Raw genomic sequence first — 27,105 nt, 5'->3', positions numbered from 1 at the left:
TTGTTCGGTCTTCTCAACTAGGGAATGGTAACAGTAACTGCGTATCAATTTTGCTGATCCACGACGTAACAGAAGTAGCAATTATTAACAAAAATAATATCATTAACAGAAGGAGAATAATAACAAAAACAATAACAATAATAATCCCAATAACAATAATAACAGCAATATTAGCGATAAAAATAATAATAGTTTCACTAACAATAACAACTGAGAAGCAGAATACCCGATTAAGAGTGTTGAGCTCAGTTTACAATAAGAGACAATAATACAAAAAAATTCAAGCAGGAATTAATCTCGGTGTTCCAGAAAAAATCACATTGTCTGTTTCATTGCTTTAAGAATCCATAAAACACACCAAAATATAGAAAGTGCCATATTTACTTGACATTTCGGGATAAGTCGCGTTCAAATGAGCTCAATAATTAGGCGGACACGAATGGAAAACTAAACAAACCAAAATAATCCAAAATATAGTGGAAGAGCATGTTTTAACCTGGTGAAGATTATGTGACACAATTTTTTTTAACTGAGTGGGAAAGTTTCATTAGCCTTTTTGATCAGATTCCACCAAACGGCAAAAGCAATTTGGTTTTTTATTTGGTTCGATTGCTGGCTTGACAATAATAAGCAATTGCGCATATTATGTGTGTTCCCCTCCTCCTTCAACCATCAACCGGGCTGGGAAACGGCTACAGCGGAGTTACAAACAAACAACTATACGAGTTTTCGAGAAAAGCACTAGGTTAACAACCATGCTCAAACTCTAACTCCAAACCAAAAAACTATGATAAATTAAAACATATCGAAACCATAGAACATTACAATCCACATACTTCATTTTGAATAACTCTATGATCCGATAAAAAATCACTATTTTTGAAAATAGAATAAAAGAAAACACGGGCCAAGAATTTTCTCAAAAAAAAAAGACGGGGAATAGAGTGTAGAGTGTGCAAATAAAAAAATTACACCCCTATCCCTCCGCTTAATTAACGGCGGAAGAGTGTAATTACAAGAGTGTAATTTTAAGAAATAAAGGTGGAAAGAGGTAGTGAGGATCGCTCCCGCACCTTCCCTATGTCCAACAACTTACTTTCACTTTTCGCATTAACCATTAAGCCAACTGCTATAACAAATAAACGTTTCATTTTGTTTATAATGCTATTTCTATAAGAGTGTAATTTTTTCAGTCCACCCTAAATTACACTCTTTGCGAAGTGCGTAAAAAGAGTGGAGAAAAGAGTGTATATACATTGTGGAGTCAGACATGACTTCCAAAAAGGAATATTTAATATTTTGAAAGACTTTATTCAGAAGGACTGAAATACTCTTTCCTGATTGGATAAAAATGATATATTATTTTATCCTCCTTTCCCTCTATGTGTTTACCCATCTACCCTCTCTCAGCAGAAGAGAAAGTGATTTAGTCAGTACCAGTTACCATCCTGATATAATAATAAAGTATATTTCTCTCTCTCTACTCCGCTCTTGTTTTGTATTGAGATAAACGTTAGACCGTAGCATTGGGGCCCGTGCACCGTCTACTGAAGCTCAGATAGAAGAGTAACAGACTAGAGGAATAGAACTTTAGTTAGTCAGGTAAGCCTTAAGATTATATCTTATTCTTGAGACAACCATAAGACAGTTCAGGAAGTATCCTAATAAAGGTAAGCTCTAGAACACGTCTTATCTGGTGCGACCAGTGCTGAACTAAATCGGGTAAACAATTATAATTTCTGAGGGATATAACAAAAACTATTGTTAGAAAAACAGAACGGATAAAAATTCAAAGAATAACAAATGGCTTCCAAATTTGATACACAATCAAACCATAATAACGAATTAACACCTTTTACTATCGCAAATGATTGTCCACAAGAAAATACAGAATTAATATACAGAATAATATTAAATTTGAAGAGAAACCTCTTCAAAGAGACAGATCATATACAACAAATAAAAACAAACCGCAACCATTTGACACACTATCTACCAGTAATACTACTGAATAGTGATAGATACAACAGAAACTATACATTCGTATTAACAAATGAAAATAACAAAAGAAGAACATATTTTAATTTCCAAAATGAAACAACATTATCGGAAATGCTAAAAATATTTTTAAAAAGATATGAAGAATCACAGGATAGAACAAAACAAACAGCAATAACATCGACAACATATAACACAATAAGAAACACAAGTGGATATCTCAATGAAAGCCGTCAACAGATACAGTCTGTGAATGACAGATTAAGATCTGACATCAAAAACTATAATAATTGGTTGACAAAAATAATGGAACTAAAACCAGAAATAAAAACAGCTTCAATAGATATCATAAAAATAGTATCTGAATTTACTTTCCTCTTTTGGTTAGATAATTTTGAACATATCAATGAAAAACGAATACAGTTCGGAGAGACATATCCTGACGAAATAGGATATCTCTGTGATGAACTCAAAAATATTTGGGATAAAGAATATTGTTCGGAATATTTTGAAAGTACTTTACAGATAAGTTCGGACAGTATTAATTTCATTGAAGGATTGGAAAATTACGTGAAAATACTAGACCAAGGACAATCAGGATCATCATCATTTAATATAACAAAAAGTTCAACATCAACGTCAACACCAAAAGATACACAGCTGAGCAACAATTCACAAGTAAAACAAAAATCAACAATAAAACCAGATAAACTATTAACATCAAACTTAGTCGGAAACAACAATAACACAATAGAAGATGTAGACAATTCTGATTCAGATGAAAGAGAAATTAGATTTGACAATCAATTTCCACCATCGGTAAACCAAAACAGACGAAAATACCAAAACAAGGACGAAATTAATAGCAACAGAATGTACATCAATTCGGTAGATAACAAAAATAGTAACCAAGAACAAAATTGGGGACAACAACAATATAATTATGAAGACTTAAAAAACGAAATTACACAAACAGTAACAACACATACTAATAAATTAATAAATAACCTAGAAGAAAAATATCATCGAATGAGCCGAAACATGGAAAATAGACAAGAAGAAGCACTAGAAATGGTAATTAACAAATTGGATAGAACTCTTGAAAACCTACAAGGACAAAATAACTATAGAACGGAATACGAACATCCATTACATAACAGAAATCAAGAAAATCCTTTTCATAACAGAAACTATGAACATATAACAAATGAGAACATACAAAACACTGATAGACATAATAATCAACAAGGAAATCAAAATAGAAGAACAAATTCAATCACAACAGAAGAAAGGGAAACAACAGTAGTAGAACCGCCTTTACCATTTTATAAACAATTAACATCAATGAGCATAAACGAAGACCCCCAAATTGAACAAAATATTAGCAGTGGTTCAGTACCAACAACAATAAGACCATTCGATGGAACAGATCCAGCATATACTGTTGAAGAATATTTAAATAGCATTGTTGCTGCTATGATATTCAGCAGAGGCATTGAACCGGTAAATAAACCAGGACATCACCAATGGAAAGTAAAAAGAGCAGCGTTAATACTACATACTTTACAGGGACCTGCACAAAAATGGTATTCGACACTTCCAAGTGAAACAAAATTAGATTGGGAAATATTTTGCAAAGAGTTTTCAGATATGTTTGATTCGGAAAAATCAAAACAACAAGCAAAAATCATATTACAACAATTACAAAAACATACAAACGAATCACTAAGATCATTAGCATTAAGAATAGAAACTCTTGTCAAAACTGCTTATTCTCTATACACAGAAGACTACAGAAATAGTGTTATGAACCAAACGTTCATAAGATGTTTAGATAACGAATTAAAAAACGCAGCATTAAAGAAACATGCAAACCACAAACAAACTCCACGCGAACCAGAAATGCCATTCAAAACATTAGTAGAGAAAATAGACCAAATGGACCTAACAAGAACAATAACTAATAATCACAAAAGATTATATGAAGTAAACCAGAGTACAACAAATATCAATGAAGATCTGAAACAAATGAATATAGCCTGCAATAATATAAATGAACTTAATCAAAACGACTTAGAACAATTCGAAGGAACAATATGCAATGTTCTAAACGGAATTAACAATACATATGACAAAAAGAATTTTAAAGGAAGACCAAAGTTTGCACTGTTTTGTAGCTATTGTAGCTCACATGGACACACAAAGGGAAGATGTTTCAGAAGACCACGTCGAGATAGTATTACAAGACCAAAAGAAAGATCATTTTACAGTCACATGAGAAATAATCAAAACTTACCAAATAGAAGGATTGACTCAAATAATGTCAATGGCAGACAATTACCACCGACATCACCAGTATATAACAATTCCAGAAGTCGGACACCATACAGATCACATTCAAGAAATAACTACTATAATAGAAATTCCAGAGATAGTAGAAACACTCAAGGATGTCAAAGATCAAATAATTATAATAACAGAAGTACAAGTTATAACAGGAATAACTACAATAGAAACAGAAGCAATAGTTATCATAGAAGCAACAGCTATAACAAAAATAATAATAATAATAATAACAGATCAAATTCAAGATACAATGACAGAAATTATTCAAGACAACAATCACCTTATTCAAGACAACAATCACCTTATAATAGTAACAGAAATAATAATAATAATAATCGACAAAGGTACAACAGTAAAGATTCAAATAGAAACGATAGAAACGATAACTATCGACAACGTTCTAACAGTAACAATAGAAATCATTCAAATAACAATAGCAGAGATAATAGAGGATACTCATCCCAACGAGAACAAAATAACAGACATTATTCAAAAGAACGGAGAAATGATGGAAACAACAATAGCAAAAACAGAATAAATAGCGTAGAATTAGAAAAACCAAATAACGATCCACCTGGAATCGACGAATATGAGTACACATCAGAGTCCTCAGACGAAGATCAAGAAATACTGGACAAATTTTACAATGCCAATGAAGATACATGCAATACTGTAATAAATACATTAGAAAGCAACCCAACATGGATATTACCAATGTATCAATATCAGAAATTTGAACAGGACTTTGCAAAACAAAAACCTATGTTAGAAATAGATTTTCTATTAGATTCAGGAGCAACATTAAACTTACTAAATGAAGATACATGGAATGAAATTAAATACAATAACCCAGAAATGATCTTGGACAAAGGAAACAAAACACTAACAGCTGCAAATAATACAAAAATAGATACATTTGGAACAGTAACACTGAATTTAACACCAGACAGAATTTTTAACAATAGAAACAAACCACAAAACAATTTTCGCATTCACTTCTACGTAACACAATGCAATCATAATATACTGGGTACACCATTCTGTAAAGAATATATCGAAACGATAAATGTTAACACCAACAAACTAACGTTAAATACAAATACAAATCTAGACAACGATATTATCTTCTACATGAATAGTACTAAAGGTTATCCTTACTACTCCCGATTATACACAATCATTAATAGAGAAACAATCTATATAGAACCAAATCAACAGAAAAGTATAACATTTCCAATACCAATATTTAAACAAATGAAACACTCAAATGATAAAACAATACAGAAATCGAAATTCTATTTCGAACCAATAAACAAATATCATAAAGTATCATTTACAGATATAAAGGATTTTTCCTCAGACGAAGAATACTTTATGGATATACTATTGATCAACAAAAATAGACACCGAATTACAATAAATACAGGACTCATTGGTTTCATGAACAGAAATATTAGCTTCAAAAAACAAGATAACGAACTCTACCAAACAAACTCTATCGATTTATTCCAAGCACTATACCATTTGACATACGAAAATGAAAACGATATCGATGAAATATTAAACATACAAGAAAACGAAACTATTGAACAAGTTGCAACATTTGAAAGAAAACCAAACTTCAAATGCAAATTTAATACTAACAAATATTCAGAACAAGAAAAAGAATTCATAACAATGTTTGATTTTCAACATTCACACTTAACACAAGAAGAATTTGAAAAAGTAGTAAAAATCATATTAGACTATAGACATGTCTACGCAACAACAAAATTTGACGTAGGAAAAACGAAAGTAAAATTGAACTTACCAATAAAAAAAGATGCAATATTCAAAAAACAAAGAATAAGTAAAGTACCTATACATCTTCGAGAACGAATTCAAAAACTATTAGATGTTCTTAAAAAATATGATATAATTGCACCTGTAAATAAAGAACAACTATCAACAGGAAATACATTCACAAATCCGGTAATAATACTACGAAAAGGAGAATCTTTAAAGATTGTACTAGATGCAAGATATTTAAACAGCATGATAGATGAATCAAAGTGCAACTGGCCAATTGAACCAGTTGATGTAGCTTTAACAAGAATAAACGGAACAATATTCACAACAGCAGATCTTAATAGTGCATATAACCAAATACCATTAGATGAAGAATCAATGCGGTATACACATTTCACAATTGGAAACGAACAATATTGTTTCAAAAGATTATTTTACGGAATATCAATCGGACCAGCAGCATTCGCTTCAATTTTAACACATTTCCTTTACCCTTTAATTAGAAAAGGAACAGTCATCACCTATGTGGATGATATTTTTATTCAAACAAACTCTTACGACCAAATGTTCGAGACACTAATTGAATATCACAAAGTACTGCTTAAAGAGAACTTAAAAGCAGCACCTGATAAAACATACTTCATGTTAAAGAAAGTAAAATTCTTAGGTCACATCATCGAGGACAAAAAAGTAAAACCACTTACATCACGAATTGATGGATTCCAAAAACTGGAACCCCCAACAAGTATGAAAGCTTTACAACGATACCTCGGAACAATAAATTTTTTAGCTAAATACGTCTATGGAATGCAACCAATATTGCAACCATTATACAATCTACTACACAAAGAAAATGATTTCAAATGGACTAAGGAACATCAAAAAATATTTGAACAAATGAAAAAAACAATAACACATAACCTAGAATTAACAATACCAGATACAACAAAACCATTTTACATTATAACAGATGCGTCCAATACAGGCATTGGAGCAGCATTATTGCAACAACATCCAACTGAAAAGAAAATGCGATTAATATCAGCAAATTCTAGACTTTTCACGCCGATTGAAATGAGATTATCTACACTAATTAGAGAATGTTCAGCGATCATTTTCGCACTCACAGAATACGAATTCGTATTAACAGGTTCAAATCACCCAATTATTTTATTTACAGATCATAAGCCAATCATTTACCTTTTTACACAAAAGAATAAACCAAACCACAGAGTTTACAGATTTCAATTAATACTAATGAAATTTCCTAACCTACATATCATATGGACTGAAGGAAAAAACTTAGCTTTACCAGACCTACTAAGTAGAACAATAGATGAAGAACATTTTACAAAAACACGTGATATCACAGTGGAAATACCTGAAAACATAAAATTCTTCTTTGCGAAATCACCATTTACAAATAATCTAGAATGCAAATACATTATTTGTAACAATACAAACAACGATAACAAAGACACAACACATTATCCCGTTTTAGCAAATATACACAACAACTATTTTGAAATTAACATTGATAAAAACGAGTACCATCCGATATCATATGAAAAATATAATACCGAAACCAAAACAAATTTAGTACCGAAATACAAACCAAAAACAAAAAACTGGCAATCACCAATTGTTGAAAAAGATGACTTAATCATAGAGAAAAACCAAAAAGGACCATACATAACCCATCATGACGATGACTATCTTAGATTAATCAACAATGTCAGACAAGAACAAAATTTCGAACATGCAAAAATAACAGATATTTTCTATGATGAAAAAACAAAAGTAACAGAAGAATTGATTAAGGAAACACAAATAATAGACCCAGTACTTCATAAAGTCAAAATGTGGAAGAAAAATAACAATAAACCACATTCAGTAACAATGGACATACGTGGAAATAAAGGACTATTCGCGTATTACAGAAAGTTTAAATCAATTACAATTGACGAAAAAACTAACATAATGAAAATGATTATCCGAATAAAGAAACAAACAATACAAAGAATCTGTTTACCACTAACATTACTACTATGTGTTTTTTACGAAAACCATTGCGTAGATACAGTTGGTCACACGGGATTTGAAAAAACAAAAAGAAACATAATGGAAAAATATTATTTCCCAAACTTAACAACTTGGATCAAGATACTGATCGCAGATTGCATACAATGTCAAACAAACAAAGTTTTCGCTAACACAAAAACGAAAAGTAAGCAAGAACAATTAGCACCTACAAAAACATACTTTAATGAAATGATTATGATAGACACAAAAGGTCCAATACATCCTACATCTGAAGGAAATAATTTTATCTTTGTAATAGTAGACGCATTCTCACATTACGTAACAATAATGTGTGCACCTCAAAACAACGCACACTACGCAGTTACAGCATTATTCGAACATTGGTTTATGAAATTCGGGCTACCCGAAGAAATTCGTTCCGATAACGGATCGGAATATATAAATACAGAATTAACACACCTTCGTAATTACTTTGAAATCAAATTTAAACCAAGCACAACATATGCACCCTGGACAAACGGATTAGTGGAAGGAACTAATAGAATAATTGGACAATTTATCAGAACATTACTCAACGAAAAGTACCAAAACTGGTCTAGAAAAGCAAAATTCTTTCCGTATGCATATAATACGCAATACCAGACAAGATTAGGCATGTCACCTTATGAAGTTGTTTTCAATCAAAAACCAAGAAAACCAACAAAGATTAAACTTGGAACAACTACAGACGAGATGGGAAACTGTAACCCAACAAGAACAAGTGCATGCAAAACACAACCCGCACATACTCATTTAGATAAGCAATTCAGTCACCCCAAAATAGCAAAACTACAAAACGGAACGTTCGCAAAATGGTTTCTTGACAAAGAAAAACATTATAATGACACATATCAAACCATAACAAAAATATTAAGAAATAGAAAAAAGTTAACTGATGAATTAAATTCAAGGTTCAGAACGGCGAAACCACTTGATAAAAACACATTCGTCTTGATCACAAATCAACAACAGATTGACGGAGTATCAAAGAAATTAATACCTCTAAAAACGGGACCATATTTAATTATTGATAAACCCACAGAAACAACATACATACTGAAGGATAATACTAATAAACACATTACAATACATAGAAATCATATTGTACCATACTTTCCGAAAGAAAAACATATTAAATTAGAATTACAAAATTACTTACTAACGAAAGAAATCCCAACGCTAAAACAACGCAATACCCAAACAACATCAAAACGGTATACATCGCCTGATGAGATCACACAATCTCATAGTTATAATCTTCGAAAGAGGAAAATAACAATTCACCAACTTTGTCAGTAAATTCTACAATAAATAATAATTAATAATAATAATAATAATTATAATAATAATAATAATAATAATAGTACTAATACCATTACGGTACTACCTCTAATTAAAATATACAGTTTGTTACTCCTCAATGGCTAGTGTAACAATCTAAAGTGGAAATATAATCCACTCAACAACTAATATACTAACACGGCTATTTTAACACAAACTAGTTATAAAATATTCCTTTCATCTAATACAACACCTCAATAGTGTTCAGTACTCCTACACTTTATGTCCAACATTTCCATACTATGTTTCATATGTTCAGTATTTATACAAGACACACTGCCCCCCCTAACCCGAACCTTGTGTGTCATAACCCCCCCATAAAATCAAAACATAAAAAAGAACATATAAATTAAAAAGTACACAAACAATATGAAAAATAAACAGAACAGATATATAAAGAACACTACTAAAAGGTGCTCAAATCCACCTAACCTCTAACCCATAGAGAAATCACACAATACCAATGCAATTTAACTATTACATCTCATTTGATGCAAGACCCATAATTATGATTTTAACAAATGTTATATTATCCAACCGTTAACACCTTTTAGTAACAAGGATAAAACATTTATAAAAGACAGGAGAAAGTACACAAAGTAGGATGAAGCTGTCGACGTTTACAAACTGAATATCTGTACTCAAGCGTCTGTACTCAGAACTGACAACACACATCTCCACCGAAGATGTCAAACACACGTCTCCAACACACACGTCTCCAACACACACCAACACCGAAGATCTCCATCAATAAAACAAATAAACAAATAAACAAAGTATCCATAAAGGATATACTAAAACAAATGGGTATTGATAGTAGCCCATGAAACCCCGACTAGAGATTAACAAGGGTAATTTCTCATGTAAACAAGAAAACAAATCACAAAACAATTCAAATAACAAAGAGTATTTTTGATGTTCAAAAGCTTGAAACTGGAATAGACAATATGTGAAAGATGATATTTACAATAAACAAAAGAACAAAACATAATAAAGAAACAAATAACAAAGGATCAAAGATCGAAGATCAAGAGTGTTATAGTAACGTAAAACACTCTCGAAATGGAATAGATATTTAGAAATTGTTAAGAATTCAGAATAATCCATTTACGGAATAATAAGGGCAATAACGATAACTAACTACATAGAAAAACAATGAAAATAAGGAAACAGAACTAATTAAAATAGCGGTACAAAAACAATTAATGTACACCGTAGCATAATAAACTGTGTAAACGACAAAACGGAAGTTACAAAATAATAAGTACAAAATAAAAAGAATAAACATGCAGAACAAATTCAACAATGTGTCAGTCAGACGAATAAACGAATAAGCCGAATGCGCATATAACAATTCTCAGCTATAACGAATGTGAATAATATCATTCAGAATAACTTCTTCCTTATTTCTTCCATAAGAATAACTTGTTCCATACAGAATAATAACGGGAATACAGAATTTCCAACACTCCGCCATGTAATCTCCACCATTACATAAACATCGAAGACTTGATCTAAAACATAAATAAACATTTCTATATCATTACATTCGAATATCTATATATATTCACCAAGTCAAACTCATAATACATTTACACATTTCGACTAAGATATCTTCGATAGTATGAACGTTTTACACATTTTTGCAAACCAATTTGCAAAAACTCCACACATACGTCATTAACTAACACGTCATTTAAAATACGGACGTCATATACCTCGTTAGTACATCTCATTAGTGAGGAAACGGACGTTATATATCTCATTAGTGAAAATACGGACATTATTATTCTAACAAACTTCAATAACTAAAATGTCACAGACATCATTAGTAAAGAAACGGACGTTATCTTTAGAAACCCAAACTAAAACTAAAACCAATTAAAAGGAAGAAAGTACCAAATTGACGCCATCAATAATGAACACAGATATCTTAAATAACAAACGTCAGAGACAAACAGTCTCCATGCAGACGCAATTAGTAACAAAATACAAAGGGTAAACCAATTAACATTTTCACCTAACACAATGGTGATTAAACAAGACAGGTCTTACCAAGATCATTAGTAGATGAAATAAACATTTCAACTACGTCAATAATTAAAATTTGCAGAGTTGCACCATCTGCAGAGTTGCACCATCAAAGGCATACAACAGACAGACATACCATATAGCTAATTGGAACAAAAAGTACTAAGCTGATTGATGATAACTGGCACCACTAACCATCACCCACTAGCGCCACTAACCATCGTTAACTAACCCTCATAATGATGACAGAGATTACTTCAGAACAAAGATATGGCATAATTGACATAAAAACAGCAGACTACCTCTATAATTGGCACCAAGAAAGAATTAACATATCATGCTGAAAGTATACCATCTAACCATCAAACAACTGTCAACATACCAATTACAAGGAACACAAAGATCTCGAGAACAAAGAGCATCGGAACAATTAGAGAAAAGTCCAATTCATCAACCGAGGAAACTAACACCATAATTGGACCAAGTAATTTCAGAAATTGACAACTTAAAATCCAAAAAATGAAAAACGGAAGATATCAAAATGTCACCAACATTATAGAGAGCCTTCGAAAAGAAAGTAAAAATCACAATTCTGATTTTGCCTCGCACAAACCACAACCGTTAAACTTGTTCAAAAATTTGAAAAATTTGCGAAAAAACTCAGCTAAGCTGAAAATTCTAAATTCCACAAATACATAATTTAGTCTTAAGACTAAAAATATTCTATCTTAAAAGAGAAATTCAAATTCCTCAATATCTAATAATTTAAACAAATTTTGAATCATTTCATAACTTCTTTCATAACTTTTTCTATATTTGTCACAAGTCGTTCATTTATCCTTTTCATTTAACAATTCAACAACATCAGGTAAGCTGAATCCTTTCAAATATTCATTAAACTATCTGAACTTCTTCTACCAAAGACTAATCCATCACTACAGTCACCACAGTGATGAAGAACCACCAATGATAAAAGTGTCAGAGTTTTTAAACTCTTTGAATACGAAACAGTTTTGTATAAAAATACAAGTCCAAAGAGAAAATTTTGCAAAATTAGATTACTCTTTTGGAAATCACATTCATTTTGATAACGATAGTATAAGAACAACACTTTGTCAATTCTCGGATAAAGATTGTTTATTTATTATTGAAGGAAAAACAGAAAGCGGACAAGAAGTAAAACTATTTTGGGGAGAAAAACATTTTGAACTATTAAAACAAATAACCATTTGTAAAGAAACAATCACAGAGTATAACTTACTAAAACAACAAATTCAAACAGACCAATGTATTGACCTTAACAAACTAAAAACAGTTTTTATAGTTGTGTGTAAAAAAGATGCTATAACACTCATAGACGATAAAAACACGTCTTAAAAACAAAACCAAAGAGAAAAATTTTACGAAATATATTACCACACAAACTTTCAGATATGATACCAGTAATCGTCATAGTAATCTACAGATAAATACAATATAATAATTTTTGTAGTGCAGCACGGTTAAGTGTCAGTTACAATTGAGCAAATAACTGTCACTTCTCAGTGCAGCATTACACCTCACATTTACATAATTAATAACAAAGTTACACATTATATTTATCAGTTTCAAAAATAGATTTCAACGAATCTTTAATCACAATCTACTTTATATTATCTAAAGTAATATTCTTCCTAACAATACTTTTAGTACCTTGCATTGTAGTAGTATCGACATATTTAGCTATTGTAACAATAAGCGAAGTTATACGCAACCGACGAGTTGTATATGCAAGCCCACCAGTACAATAACCCGATGCATGAAACCCACCCCGATATTTACCACATATGTAAAACAAACATAGATATTGTCGAATTAGAAATATTTAAATTTATAAAAATTGCAATTATAATATACTTCTTCGTACGTACGTGCTTAGGACTAATAGAACATTTTGTAAACCCATAAAAATTGATACCAACCCAGACATTGAAGAATCGATATATCATACATTACATACACAAAAGTTCTACCTCCAAATTGGATTCCCCGACACATCACCATTACATGGTAACATTGTTATATATCAACTCAATATTAGACTAACAACTAACGAAATTTGGATTACAAACCTAGGAGCTCAAACACACCAACCAGAACAAGAATTAATACCAGTAGTTATACTAGCCCCACCGTACAAACAACATCCACCACCCGGACCCGGTTCTGGAGCCTGAAATTATCTAAAAACAGCAAAAATTGCTTCATCAAATAATAATAACAATAGTAACAATCACCCAGAAAGACCACATCACAACGAAGTAACAGACTTAACAAATATATTCACATCACCAGAAATAGAAGAAACAAACCCCGAAAACGAAAACCCATATACAGTAAGACGAGCAAGAACAGATACACGACATCTACTAAGAGGTAGACGTAGAGCATCATTATCATTTCCTACACAAGACTCTACATTAGTATCATACGGATCAACTGATATAGAATCAAATGTAATCAGACCTTTAGAAGCAGAACAAACAGAACCACCAAGTCGAATAGGTACACCAACATTATCAAACTTTAGTATCGCGTCACCAAGCCAGTCAAGCGTTCATACTATACCAACACCCACATCATCAGAACTTCGAGCTAACCCATTTTTACCGCCAACAACACAACAAAGACAAGATTTCAATTTTGTACAAGAACACTTCCGTGCACAACCAATACAATCACCGAATAGCTCACTTTGGTCAGCAACATCACCACAACAATCAGCAAGTACAAGTTCAACACCACGAAGAACACCAAGAACATCCTCATTAACAAATACATCTATCAGCGTACCACGAATCGAAATAGCAAATTCCCTACAACCACCGCAACATAGAGCATTATCACCTACTTCATTTATACCAGAAATAAGATTATCGTCTACACACCCTGGAAGAACTAGAGCAACACCCGTACTCAATCCAAATCCACCTACTTTAAGCAGAACTAATGATCATACATATCTTTTCCCATTAGATCATAAAACCTGGAATCCACCTCCACCACTATACGGACCAACTAATCTTGGAGATACTCTCACAAATTGGTCAAGAAGTAGACTTACAAACACCTTAAACTTAACACATCGCCAACGAAATTCAGCACTTGAAGTTCTAGCAACACCATCTCTAGAACTAAAATTCAATACTACAATAAAATACGACACCATATACAACCATCCATTTCACGCGACCACACCATCTATTGTAACAACAACGATACCAGCACCATTTGTTTGCATTGATTTCATCTACAAATTCGATCGATACACAAAACAAACTTTAGGATTTGCAACATTCTATAATCCCCACACAGGACTATCATACACATGCCGCTTCAATTAAAATCTATAATACTAATATTATTACTAATAACATTATTTATTTATATGAAAATAGACACTGAAATAAGATCAAGATATAAAACAAAACAAAATATTAGAGAACAAATTAAAGAACACATACAAGAACGTATGGAAAACCATATGGAGAGCTTACAAAAGAAAAACAGAATAAAAACAAATGACATAAATGTAACTGATCAAGATAACTTTAACAAGTTAATGGATCATGTATTTGATAATACAACAAAATTTGAAACGGAAATATATGAATTACCATCAAAGTATACATCACCAGACTTAAAGGAATTCACGAATAGTACAGATTACGAACAAATGTGGGAAATAGCCATAGATAAATGGACACGAAATTGGAATTTCTACAGAGAACAATTAACGGACAGTATTTTAGAAAAATTCCAACTAAGTAATAAAAGAAACAAACGACAGACAAAAGAAGATTACGTTGAATTGAAAGGACAAAACATTAATGGATCAGCAGTCGGACCTCAAGACATTTTTATCGAACACTACGACTGCGACGCAGAAGAAATAACAAACGTAAAATACTATGAACTGAACAAAATCAGCACATGTAAATTTAAACCATTGGACTTAGAAATGACAAAAACAGAAGTGCAATTATTATCAAAAGCACAAGCTGTAGAAATTAAAGCATATGCTGTTACAGGAACGATCAAAGAAAAAGTAGAATGGTGTTCACAACACACTCATTACATTAGAGCAAACAGACCAAGCTATTACGTATCAGATGCACGAAGAACGAAAATCTTAGACCCAGACGAAGTTCGTAACGAACTCGCCAGAATTAACGTTCTTAAAAATACAAAATACAGACCAACAAGGCATAACATATCATTCAATTACTTATCAAACCCACCATTACAAAAGAGACTAGAAAACGTACAAGGAAATATACAATTCAGAATAGACACTCCTATGGTACCACCATATGGAAGATTGGTATATGATTATACAAATCCAATGTGGGTACCGAATGAAATCAAAAATGCACAATCAAACTGCCTATCAGGCGTCAAAAAACAAAATAGAATTGATATTTTAGACTGGACTCTAGAGATAAAAGAAGTCTCGTTAATACTAAATCTTGATACAAAAGACATATCATATATGGGAACAAAACTACCATGTGATCTCCACAAAGGAGAATGTTTACCAACACCCTTTACAAAAGCAACAATCATTTGGGAACCCCAAACACATTGCCAACTATTCGAACTTATTAGGTTTGATGCATATATGGTTAAGTATCAGGAACGATATTGGATAGAAACAAACGCGGAATGGTCATCAGTACAAAAACCAGATGTACATCAAAAAGTAAAATATAATGATACATCCTCAATTGCAACAAGATTTGAAATCTACCCACTAGTTGAACGAGAATGTGGATCACCACAACCAATACATAAAACAGAATACGATGATATTTATATAATATACGAATATGGTTTTGACATGCATACAGGACTTAAAGTAACAAGAAAAGAAGACAAATTTGAAGAAGAAAAATTTATAAAAATAAAACCACAACAAATTATGTCAAATGCATACACAAGATATGAAGACGAAGAACATCAAAATTATCATTATGGTTTTGTAAACGAGAACACACATCTACAAATGAAAATGGACCTCTATATGAGTAATATATATTCACGCATTAGTCTCCAAGCAATCGAATTCTATTCACAGATATGCGAACAAACTCGCAATATTCGACAATTGACACTAACACAAGTACAAAAGAATACACCACTATTAGGATACATCCTTACAGGAGATAGATCCATATTTGTGAAACAAGAAGGAGTTAATGTGATGAAAATGTACAAATGCGCAAAGAAATCATCACCGCTATATGTACCACAAACACGTGAATGTTACGACAAAATACCTATACTATACAAAAATAGAGTACAATACGTACATCAACTAACACGACAAACTTACCTTTGGGCGAAAACAGTTCCATGTTCACATAGTAATTTCGATCAACTGATCTCAATAGACAAAGAAGGGACAGTAAGATACAGATTGACACCATATCCAATAAAAGTAGAAACAATATTAGAAACAATATCACCGGAAGAAATAGTACTTGATAATATGTTTAGCAAAGCAAGCCTCATCGAAAGTGGAATATTTAGCAAAGAACAATTAATACAAGAACGAAAAAGAGATTTACTACACGAATATATGAGAGATCGCGAAAAACCGCTTCAAGAAGCACAATCTGCTAACGCACAAAAACTACTCGAATTAGAACAATTAGGATTATTACAAACATACAAAAATTATGAACATTCACTTAAATGGTTAAAAGACTTGAACATAAATGGATATAACTTTCAAATTGATCAACCAAGTGTAAACTGGAAGGAAATTTTCGATGCAGCATGGCTGAAAGATCAGATACTATCTATCTTTGGTTGGCCATGGTACATACTTGAAAAAATGGCTATCATCTATGCGATGATGAGCATGATCTTATTTGTAACAAACCTAATTATAAAATTCTACAACGCTTTTGCAATACATAAAGCGATTGGGAAACAAGCAAGTATAACAAAAACATTATTAACAGGAATTTTTGGAATATTCTCACAAACACTAACCCAACTAGTTGCACAAATACAAGAAGATGATTACGACAATAATAACGATAATAGTAATGATGATAACAATTCACATTACAGTAAAGGACATAATACTTCACGAATACATATTCAACACTTCAGACGACATTCAACAGAAATACCAACATTAACCCGTAGAGATAAACCGACAGAACATTATGTGGATACGAACTACAAACACTATAACACTACTATACGCAGGACAGAACATGGTTTACAACTACGTACATTAGAGTCACCAACAAAGAAACAAGCACCACCACTACCAGAAAGAAAACACAAAACAGAACAATTCAAAATGGAAACATTAACAACAATAAATGAAAATAAAACCCAACCACTACCACCAATACCACCACAACTTATAACACCGCCTCCAGCGTACCAACGCTTGAGTAGTCTACCACCTGTACCAATCCCAATACCTATTCCAAGCGCACCTAATATAGAACAATCGCACATGCAAATTAAACCCTATTCATACGAATCACCTATAACACAACAGACACAATATGAAATTCCTCAGCCATCAAATAATCAACACAATCAACATAAACTAAAACCAACTTCCAGACTTTTAGAAATACAGAACCCGCCACCAATAGATTTCAACCAATTAAAACTAGCAAATAACAAAATGCAAAATCGTAGCTACAGCCTAGATATTCTTAAAAATGATCAGCCACATACAAATGAAGTCACATACTACGATACTCATTCGGCTGATACATACGAAATCTAAAAACAAACAATTCCTTTTAGTAACATCTAACATTACCTAATCACCCGCCATCACTTGCCAAATTTTTTACTTTACCATTTTATTTTTAATTTTTTAAATTTAACCTTTCATAAGGAACAATAAGACTAAAACAAACTACTTATAAACTATCTATACAAAAACGAGATCAGAATGTGTAACAATTTTTATTATAACAAACATATAATTAACAAACATATAATTATAACAATTTTTATTATAACAAAACATATAATAAATCGAAGATATAATTCAGACTAAACTAATCATATTTGAGTTTTAGCATTCAACTATGGCATCTAACATGGAGTACGACTCGCCATACAAATCAGACTCGCCATTCTCCTACGAAGTGGAAGAAGGAGAGTTGAGTTGTGAATCAGGCAGATCCAGCCCCGGGACTATTCGGGACTGTGCATCTGACTGTGGAACACAAACTGAAACAAATATGATCACAGAGGAAGAAAAGATCAAAACATTCAGAGTCGAACTGGAAAATGAAACACAAATCGTGCAGACACCACAAGAAATAGCACGAAAGATACAAAACAAATTTGGTCATAGACGAAATCTCCAATCTTTTGATACTGGTAACAATAATATTAACAACATATCGGAACAAGGAACAAATATAGCTGCACATAGCTATCAAAACACAAGACCACGACAAAATTATAATTATAACAGTAGTGACACATATATGTCACCACCCCTACCAAATTACCCCCCCGCCAGTACGTCCACCCCCACCATCAGACAACTACATAATTGATCAATCACATACACAGAACAATGTTCGACAACGTTTATTCGCGAGAACAACAATCCCAACCACTAACAATCTAAGATTTCCATATGCGGTGACACCCCGCTCTAATAACAGAAAATCGTTCTTTCATCAATCAACGAACGAACAGACCCCGACCGAGACGGTCATGGAAACGATTTGGTTCCAAAACAAGGATCCAAAAAATCTTAGTAACCCTCACGGAATGAACTACAATCCACTCCTCTCGTACCGAAATTGGGCAGATATGCCATTTGATTCTCGATCCTATAACTTCTTTATGGCACCTTTACATACACTGAAAGACCGTGTGTCTGAATTTTTTCCACCACTCCCGTCGGAAAACACAAATACTGTAAAAAGAAGCACGAAAAATATGGGTAGAGATAAAATACACCAATCTCAATACCCTAAGCTAAAACAATTCTACAGTCTCACGGAACGTTTCCTGTACGACTACGACTATGAGTTTCGATTACCAGTAAACTGTAACTTTGATCTTTTAGTGGCAAAAGCCTCTCAAGATCTATCCGCGTACAGCGCCTTTACACAGCAACACCAGATTTTCCAACTGAGTTTTAACTTCCTCCACCCTACACCAAAGGACGTTCAAAGTAACAATTATAGAGTACACGAGACGAAATTAATTCACAATCTGATATACTATACATTTCTTAGAGACAAACAACAGACAGAATCTAAAAGCTACGTCCATATCAATGACCAATTGACATCACCATATTTCCTCAATTACAGCTACAAATTAAAATGGGATTATACTATTGGAACATTGAGAAACTTTGACCCAATTAAGAACTACTACGTATTCCAGCCAAAAGACGCACCAGAGCGACCGCTCATGGTACCTCTGGAAGCAATCGAACCTTGTGAGGAGTACCATGTATATCACCTCACAGGGAGCGTAACAAATAAAGCAATTACAAACCGCCTAAACTTTAATAACGAACGAAAAATTCCAGATACAGAAAGAGAAATTTGCAATGCCTTACAGGCATCAATAACAGAAACCCCCTTAAAGGAAATCGTTTACTTACTTGGATATTATCTCTCAAAGGACGAATACTTCTTGAAAGAATATAATCACTACTGTGAACGGAGTAATCATCCGAAACAAACGCAGAAGCTCTAGTAACGCTCATTGTAACAAGTAACAATTCAACGTCTCAGTAATTAACGAACAAACTGTAACATCGCCAAACTATGTTTGTAATCTTTGCATATGTTTGTAAATCTTTATCATTTCAAACAAATTCTTCCAAATATTTAAATCACTTTGTAAATTCATGATTCTGGATCTTACCCCTGACTATGGAACATACCTATCATCTTATGTTATTTTCCACATCCATTTCTCATACTTAATGTTCACCAGTTTTAAAATAAAAAGTTTAAAGCCAAAAACAAGTTTTTATTTTTTTTAGATACAAACTTAACCTACTTTATACTACTGTATATGTAAATATGCAAAGATTTCCCCATAGTTAGTTATATGCAACACACATGCAATTTTGTAAATAAAGCAAATAGGCAAATAAAATAAAAACAGAACAAATAAAAACAGAACAAACAAACTACATGAATAATAAGCATGAATAATGTGCATAACATTTTAATAAATGACACATAAGCCATGTTAACAACACTGTGAGTAACACAATACTATAGGACATGACATTTTCTCATAAAACAGATTATAACATATCGAATTCTTTAATACAATTTACAATCTACCATACACAAGGTACATTACAAATTTATTGTTTATGACAAACTATAAATTTAAAATAGAGTAACATATACGAAACAGTCAGATTAAAAACAAAAGAGAACAGAATTTTAATTCAAATCGAAATTTTCACATGCAAATTTGTACAAGTAACAAAACAAAATACATGAACTATATGTAATTCAGATAGCTACTATACGACGTAACTATACTATACAACGTTAACTATAGTAACAACTAACAATACGATATCATTGTAACAATTCACATAGAAAACAGTATTCAGATCTCGGGAAACGTTGATCCTTGGATCGTAAGCGCGCAGACAGAGACGTTAATTTAATTTATGCAGTTGAAGAAATAACTGTTGATTGGGACTAGGAACTTGTCATCCGTGTGCATACCCATTACAAACTACTATAAGCGAGATCTGTAAGCCTTTAAAAAATTCATAAGAGACTGGCAGGTAAATGTAAAAATATAACAAAACGATAAGCAGCATTTTCACATCTTACAGATACGGAAAATGTTTCCTCAGTAACAACTCACAACAGGGCAATCGTAGAAGTATGACAAAACAATTATAAGAACTAATACCATTCAATAACTCATGATTTCAAGCAGGAGCATTAATTAATACATGTTCAATTTCTATAACAACATTACCAATCAGCATGGCCGACAAATCACATGTCACTAAAAACAAACACATTATTCGCCATTTCGTTGACATATTCTCCTTTATGTCACTCTCGAAACTATAACTTGTTAAATACCAATTAACATATCAAAATATAACATACATCTAAATTTTCTTTCCAACCGGAAGGGATACTACGTATTAGAACATGTAGTGAATCTAAAAACGATTCTTAACAACTAACAGCTAACAAACCAAGTAAACCAGGTAAGTCAGGTAAGTCGACGCCGGACATCAGGACGCCTACAACATCAACGACGGGCCTACCCAGAAGGATCTCCGCCCACTGGATAGTGTGGTGGTGGAATAGATACTTTTGTGGTTGTTGATGTTCATTCTTTGCTCTTTGGGTAACCGATGTTTCGGAATCGACTCACAGACGAGCCGGTCTTCAAGCAACACAACCAAAAAGAAAGAAAATCCTTCAGAGAGATTACAGAGAAATTAATAAACTATATTCTACTATATTCGATTGGAAGACTTTCAAAACAACTCTAAACCCCGGAAAGATGGAGTCAGACATGACTTCAAAAAAGGAATATTTAATATTTTGAAAGACTTTATTCAGAAAGACTGAAATAATCTTTCCTGATTGGATAAAAATGATATATTATTTTATCCTCCTTTCCCTCTATGTGTTTACCCATCTACCCTCTCTCAGCAGAAGAGAAAGTGATTTAGTCAGTACCAGTTACCATCCTGATATAATAATAAAGTATATTTCTCTCTCTCTACTCCGCTCTTGTTTTGTATTGAGATAAACGTTAGACCGTAGCATTGGGGCCCGTGCACCGTCTACTGAAGCTCAGATAGAAGAGTAACAGACTTGAGGAATAGAACTTTAGTTAGTCAGGTAAGCCTTAAGATTATATCTTATTCTTGAGACAACCATAAGACAGTTCAGGAAGTATCCTAATAAAGGTAAGCTCTAGAACACGTCTTAATTGCAATGTTTTAAAATTACACTCTTACACTCTTTTCCCCGATAACTCAGAGTTGAATTTGCATTACACTCTAATCCCAGCTAATTAGGGATGGATTACCCAGGTTGACCAGACTTGGAAAACTTACTAAGGCCTTACTACGGCACCGTATAAGTCTTAGAAAAAAAACTTACTAAGTCTTGTCAAGTTTCCTACGGCACCGTACTACGGCCGTACTAAGATTTATAAAGTGCCGTGCTAATGCCATATTAAGACTAATAAGGTGCCGTAGCAAGGCCGTAGCAAGATTAATAAGGTTTTTAAGGTAAAATAATAGCTGGAAAATTGTCGGAAAAGGCTCTAGTCAAGTTGAATAACCCGACTTTTGAGACTTTTCCAGTATGTTCTGGGTGTGTTTCCCTCCTCCTTTCTCATCCGGGCTGGGGACCGGCTACGGCGGAGTTACAAACTAAAGCTATAGGAGAATTGAGCAGAGCACTAGCTAAAAAAATACTAGGCTCGTAAAGCTCTCTCCAAAACAGACAACTATAATATAAAATAAAACCTGTAAAATTGTCGGAAAAGGATCCAGTCAAGTTGAATAACACGACTTTTGAGACTTTTCCAGTATGTTCTGGGTGTGTTTCCCTCCTCCTTTCTCATCCGGGCTGGGGACCGGCTACGGCGGAGTTACAAACTAAAGCTATAGGAGAATTGAGCAGAGCACTAGCTAAAAAAATACTAGGCTCGTAAAGCTCTCTCCAAAACAGACAAATTTAAAATAAAACAAAATCTTCAAAAATCCTAACATTTTTTCGCAATATATGAAAATGGCCGGTATTTTTACGTTGATTAAGTTCAAATATTCGATACAATCAAGGGAAAACCATAAATGGCCAAAAAAACGAAAAAATCCGAGATTCAACATTCGAACATATATACATCCGAGAAAAACATTCTTGACGGCGTTAAACGGTGCCTCTGGCGTGTTTCTGCGAGGCAATTCAGTCCATTTTTTTGTTTCTTGTGAAGTAAAACCTTCATGATGAGATGAAAAAACTTTCAAACCTCACCATGAAGGTTATGGTGTTTTATCAGTTTTGATACAAAATAACATACACAGAAATTTGACAAAAATAATAAATTGGAAAAAAACGTTGAATTAACAGCAACCAGTGAAATAGTTAGCTTAAGGGACTTGAGAATTGTCTGGAAAACACAAATTGTACGCAGAAAACCTGTTCGATTACAAAAAGCACACCTCAGCCAATAAAATCTGAGATTGGACATTGTTTTCAGGAATCCATCCTGAATAACCGTTCAACAAAAAAGTTTCAGGAAAAACAAATTCAATTGCAAGCAGTGAAAGCCTAGCGGCCAGAAATTGCACTGTTGATTAGCCATTTAGATGCCAAAACTATAGAGAACTTTCAAAAAATAGAAAATTTTGATTTACTTTTTTAAAGCGATCAAATGTATTTAATGTTGCGCATTTGAATATTCTTGTTCAATCATTCTTTTACATAGTTTAAGTAATCTGACTGTAGATCTGCAAGAGGACTTTAGTTGTTGTGAATGCTCAAAAAAACTCGAAAATGAACTTTAAAATGAGCCAAACTTTGAGTAAAAAATTTTTTTCTGAAACCAGAACAGATTTAATTGAACAGAACGCGAATCAAACACATATTTTTTCAATTCCTTCTTGTAAACCCTGCGCTTGTAGTTGGGGAATTATTCACCATTTATGTAAGTGGTACTGACAGTTTCATGTTAAAAAAATGCTACTTTTATCTGATTCAATTAAACCGCAAATTTTTTTTTTCGAACTTCATTTTACAGCTAATCATTTCTTTGAGACATAATACGTAAGCATTGGTCTTCTTTGGAACGAAATCTCAGTTTTGACGCTTTTGATGGGTATTTGAACGTTTTTTTTGCTTGATCAGTGACATGAACTGCAAAAGATCATTAGACTTCCAAAGTGTTCGGTACGACCTTAGAAGAGGTTTGCAACTTCGAACTGTTCCGAGGTAATTTTTTTGACCACAAGGGCTACCTGTAGAGCAAATTAAAGTTCGAAAACTTTACCTTAGAAAAATTACAAAACTTGATACGGCCTTATAAGGCACCGTACTAAGTTTTGTAATTTTTCAGAGATTTAAAAAGTTATACCCAGTGCCATAAAGTGATGAAAAAGTGAGTTGTATTAGATAAGCGATAGATTTAAAGTCGATTTTAGGGATTTAGAATTTAAAAATCAGTAATTACATCAATTGGCTACGGTGCCGTACAAAGTTTTGTAAGTTTTATACGGCAGCTTATAAGTCTTAGTATTACGGCCTTATAAGTCTTAGTATTAAGTTTTGTAAGTTTTATACGGCAGCTTATAAGTCTTAGTATTACGGCCTTATACGGTGCCGTACAAAGTTTTGTAAGTTTTATACGGCAGCTTATAAGTCTTAGTAAGTTTTCAAAGTTTCGTCTAAGGTGGGTAACCTGGGTTAAGTGTGAAACCTCGGCCCGGGAAAGTGGATATTTCCATGTGAATTACCTACTTTTTTCTAGGACCATTAGGCGAATCGTTCTTTTTGCAATACAACCTACATACTACTGGTAGTCTCTACTTCAACCACTCTATGGTACATTTGCGCGCAACAAAAGCACTATGTAGCTTTTTGTGGCTCCGGCGGTGATCTATTCAGCGATTGGTTTTGTCAGATTGTGATGACTAATTTTAAAGCAATTCAATTTTATGCCTGTTTGATGTGCATCATTTCAGCCCAAGTTCGGCTTCAAGGGGACCAAGATCCACAGGAGCGTGATTGACTTTGTCATCCAGGGAGGGGACATTACCACGGAGGACGGGAGTGGAGGCAAGAGCATCTATGGACCCTACTTCAATGACGAGCCATTCCACCATAGCCATGCTGGACCTGGGTAGGCCTTTACATCCAGGCCTAGGCCTCAACTTATGAAAAGACTTAAAAAGTCTAGTAGGGGGGGGGGGGGTGGGCAATATTGACTATAATTACACGGTCGAGCTTCCTAGTTAAAGTCGAGCTAATATCTTTTCATTGGTCGAGCTAAAGTGTTTTCATAACGAAGAAAGTCCAGCTGAATTCTTTTTATGGGTCCACCATTACTCTTTTAATAAACAACAAAGTCAAATTAAGGTCTGTTTTTTTCAAGAGTTCGAAATTTGGATCTTTTCCGTTTGTGCCCCCCCCCCCCCCCCCCCCCAGTACGTTATGCTTCCCCCAGTGACAGAGCACGTGTCATTACATAGTAATTCATTATCTAAAAATATTGCACGTGCGATTGGGGGTTGCAAATAATATGCACCCACTAAGCTGGGGGGGCACAAACGGAAAAGATCCCGAAATTTTTATGTTTTTCGGCTTCCCGGGCCGAGGAATTTGGCCAAAATTATGTAAGATCAGCGGCAACTAGCGTTGACAAGTCGGAAAATTCACCGCAATTTTCTTACATAATTTTGCGTTGAATGCGTTGAATTTAAAGTCAAAAATTCAACGCATTCAGCGCAAAATTATGTAAGAAATGGCGGTGAATTTTCCGAATTGTCAACGCTAGTTGCCGCTGATCTTACATATTTAGCGTTGAATTTAGCGTAGATCTTACATATTTAGCGTTGAATTTAGCGTAGATCTTACATATTTAGCGTAGAATTTAGCGTAGATCTTACATAATTAGTGTTGATTTTAGCGTAGATCTTACATATTTTGCGTTGAATTGAGCGTAGATCTTACATATTTTGCGTTGAATTTAGCGTAGATCTTACAAATTTTGCGTTGATTTTAGCGTAGAACTTACATATTTTGCATTGAATTTAGCGTAGAACTTGCATATATTTCGTTGAATTTAGCCTAGATCTTACATATTTTTCGTTGATTTTGGCCGAGATCTTACATAATTTCAACGTATTCAACGCATTTATCATGTGAGAAGTACTGGGAAAAATTTAAAAAAATTTTTAAGTTTTTGAAAAAAATTTGAATTCCTAAAATGGTCTGAAATGGTTTTTGCACCGTAAGGAACAAATGGTTATTTTTTGCTGTCTTCATTTTTCTCCATTGTCCAGTATAGGGGTCGAAACAGTAAAAAAATTAATTTTTCGAAAAAAAACTCGAAAAATTTGAAATGCTCAAATGGTCTGAATTGGATTTTGCACTATAAAAGAGCACTAAAAAAGATTTTTTTCTGACTTTTTGTTACTCACTTTTGGATTATAGGGTTCGAAATAGTGAAAAAATTAATTTTTCGAAAAAAAAACAAGAAAAGAAAAAGTTTTGAAATCGTAAAATGGTCTGAAACGGATTTTGCACTATAAAAGAGCACTAAAAAGTGATTTTTCTCACCTGTGCAGTATAGGGTCGAAACAGTTAAAAAAATAATTTTTTGAAATAAAACTTGAAAAGTTTGAAATCGTAAAATGGTCTCAATTGGATTTTTTTACTATAAAAGAGCACTGAAAAGTGATTTTTCTCTGACTTCACGTTTTTCACCTTTGCAGCATAGGGGTCG

At 33.1% G+C, this 27,105-nt stretch overlaps 1 protein-coding gene across 2 annotated transcripts in view; it reads left to right on the top strand.

Moving 5' to 3' along the window:
* LOC142341695 (peptidyl-prolyl cis-trans isomerase A-like) overlaps positions 1 to 27,105 on the top strand; it is a 107,020-nt gene that overhangs the window by 74,109 nt on the left and 5,806 nt on the right. For both annotated transcript variants that reach the window (XM_075392849.1, XM_075392850.1), the window contains one exon: positions 25,343 to 25,500. In XM_075392849.1, coding sequence (XP_075248964.1) covers positions 25,343 to 25,500 — 158 coding nt within the window. The remainder of the gene's footprint in view (positions 1 to 25,342; positions 25,501 to 27,105) is intronic.

Source organism: Convolutriloba macropyga, chromosome 6 (assembly GCF_964194025.1).
Source record: "Convolutriloba macropyga chromosome 6, txConMacr16.3, whole genome shotgun sequence".
NCBI classification, from domain to species: Eukaryota; Metazoa; Xenacoelomorpha; order Acoela; family Convolutidae; genus Convolutriloba; species Convolutriloba macropyga.
This window is presented reverse-complemented; position numbering and strand designations above follow the sequence as displayed.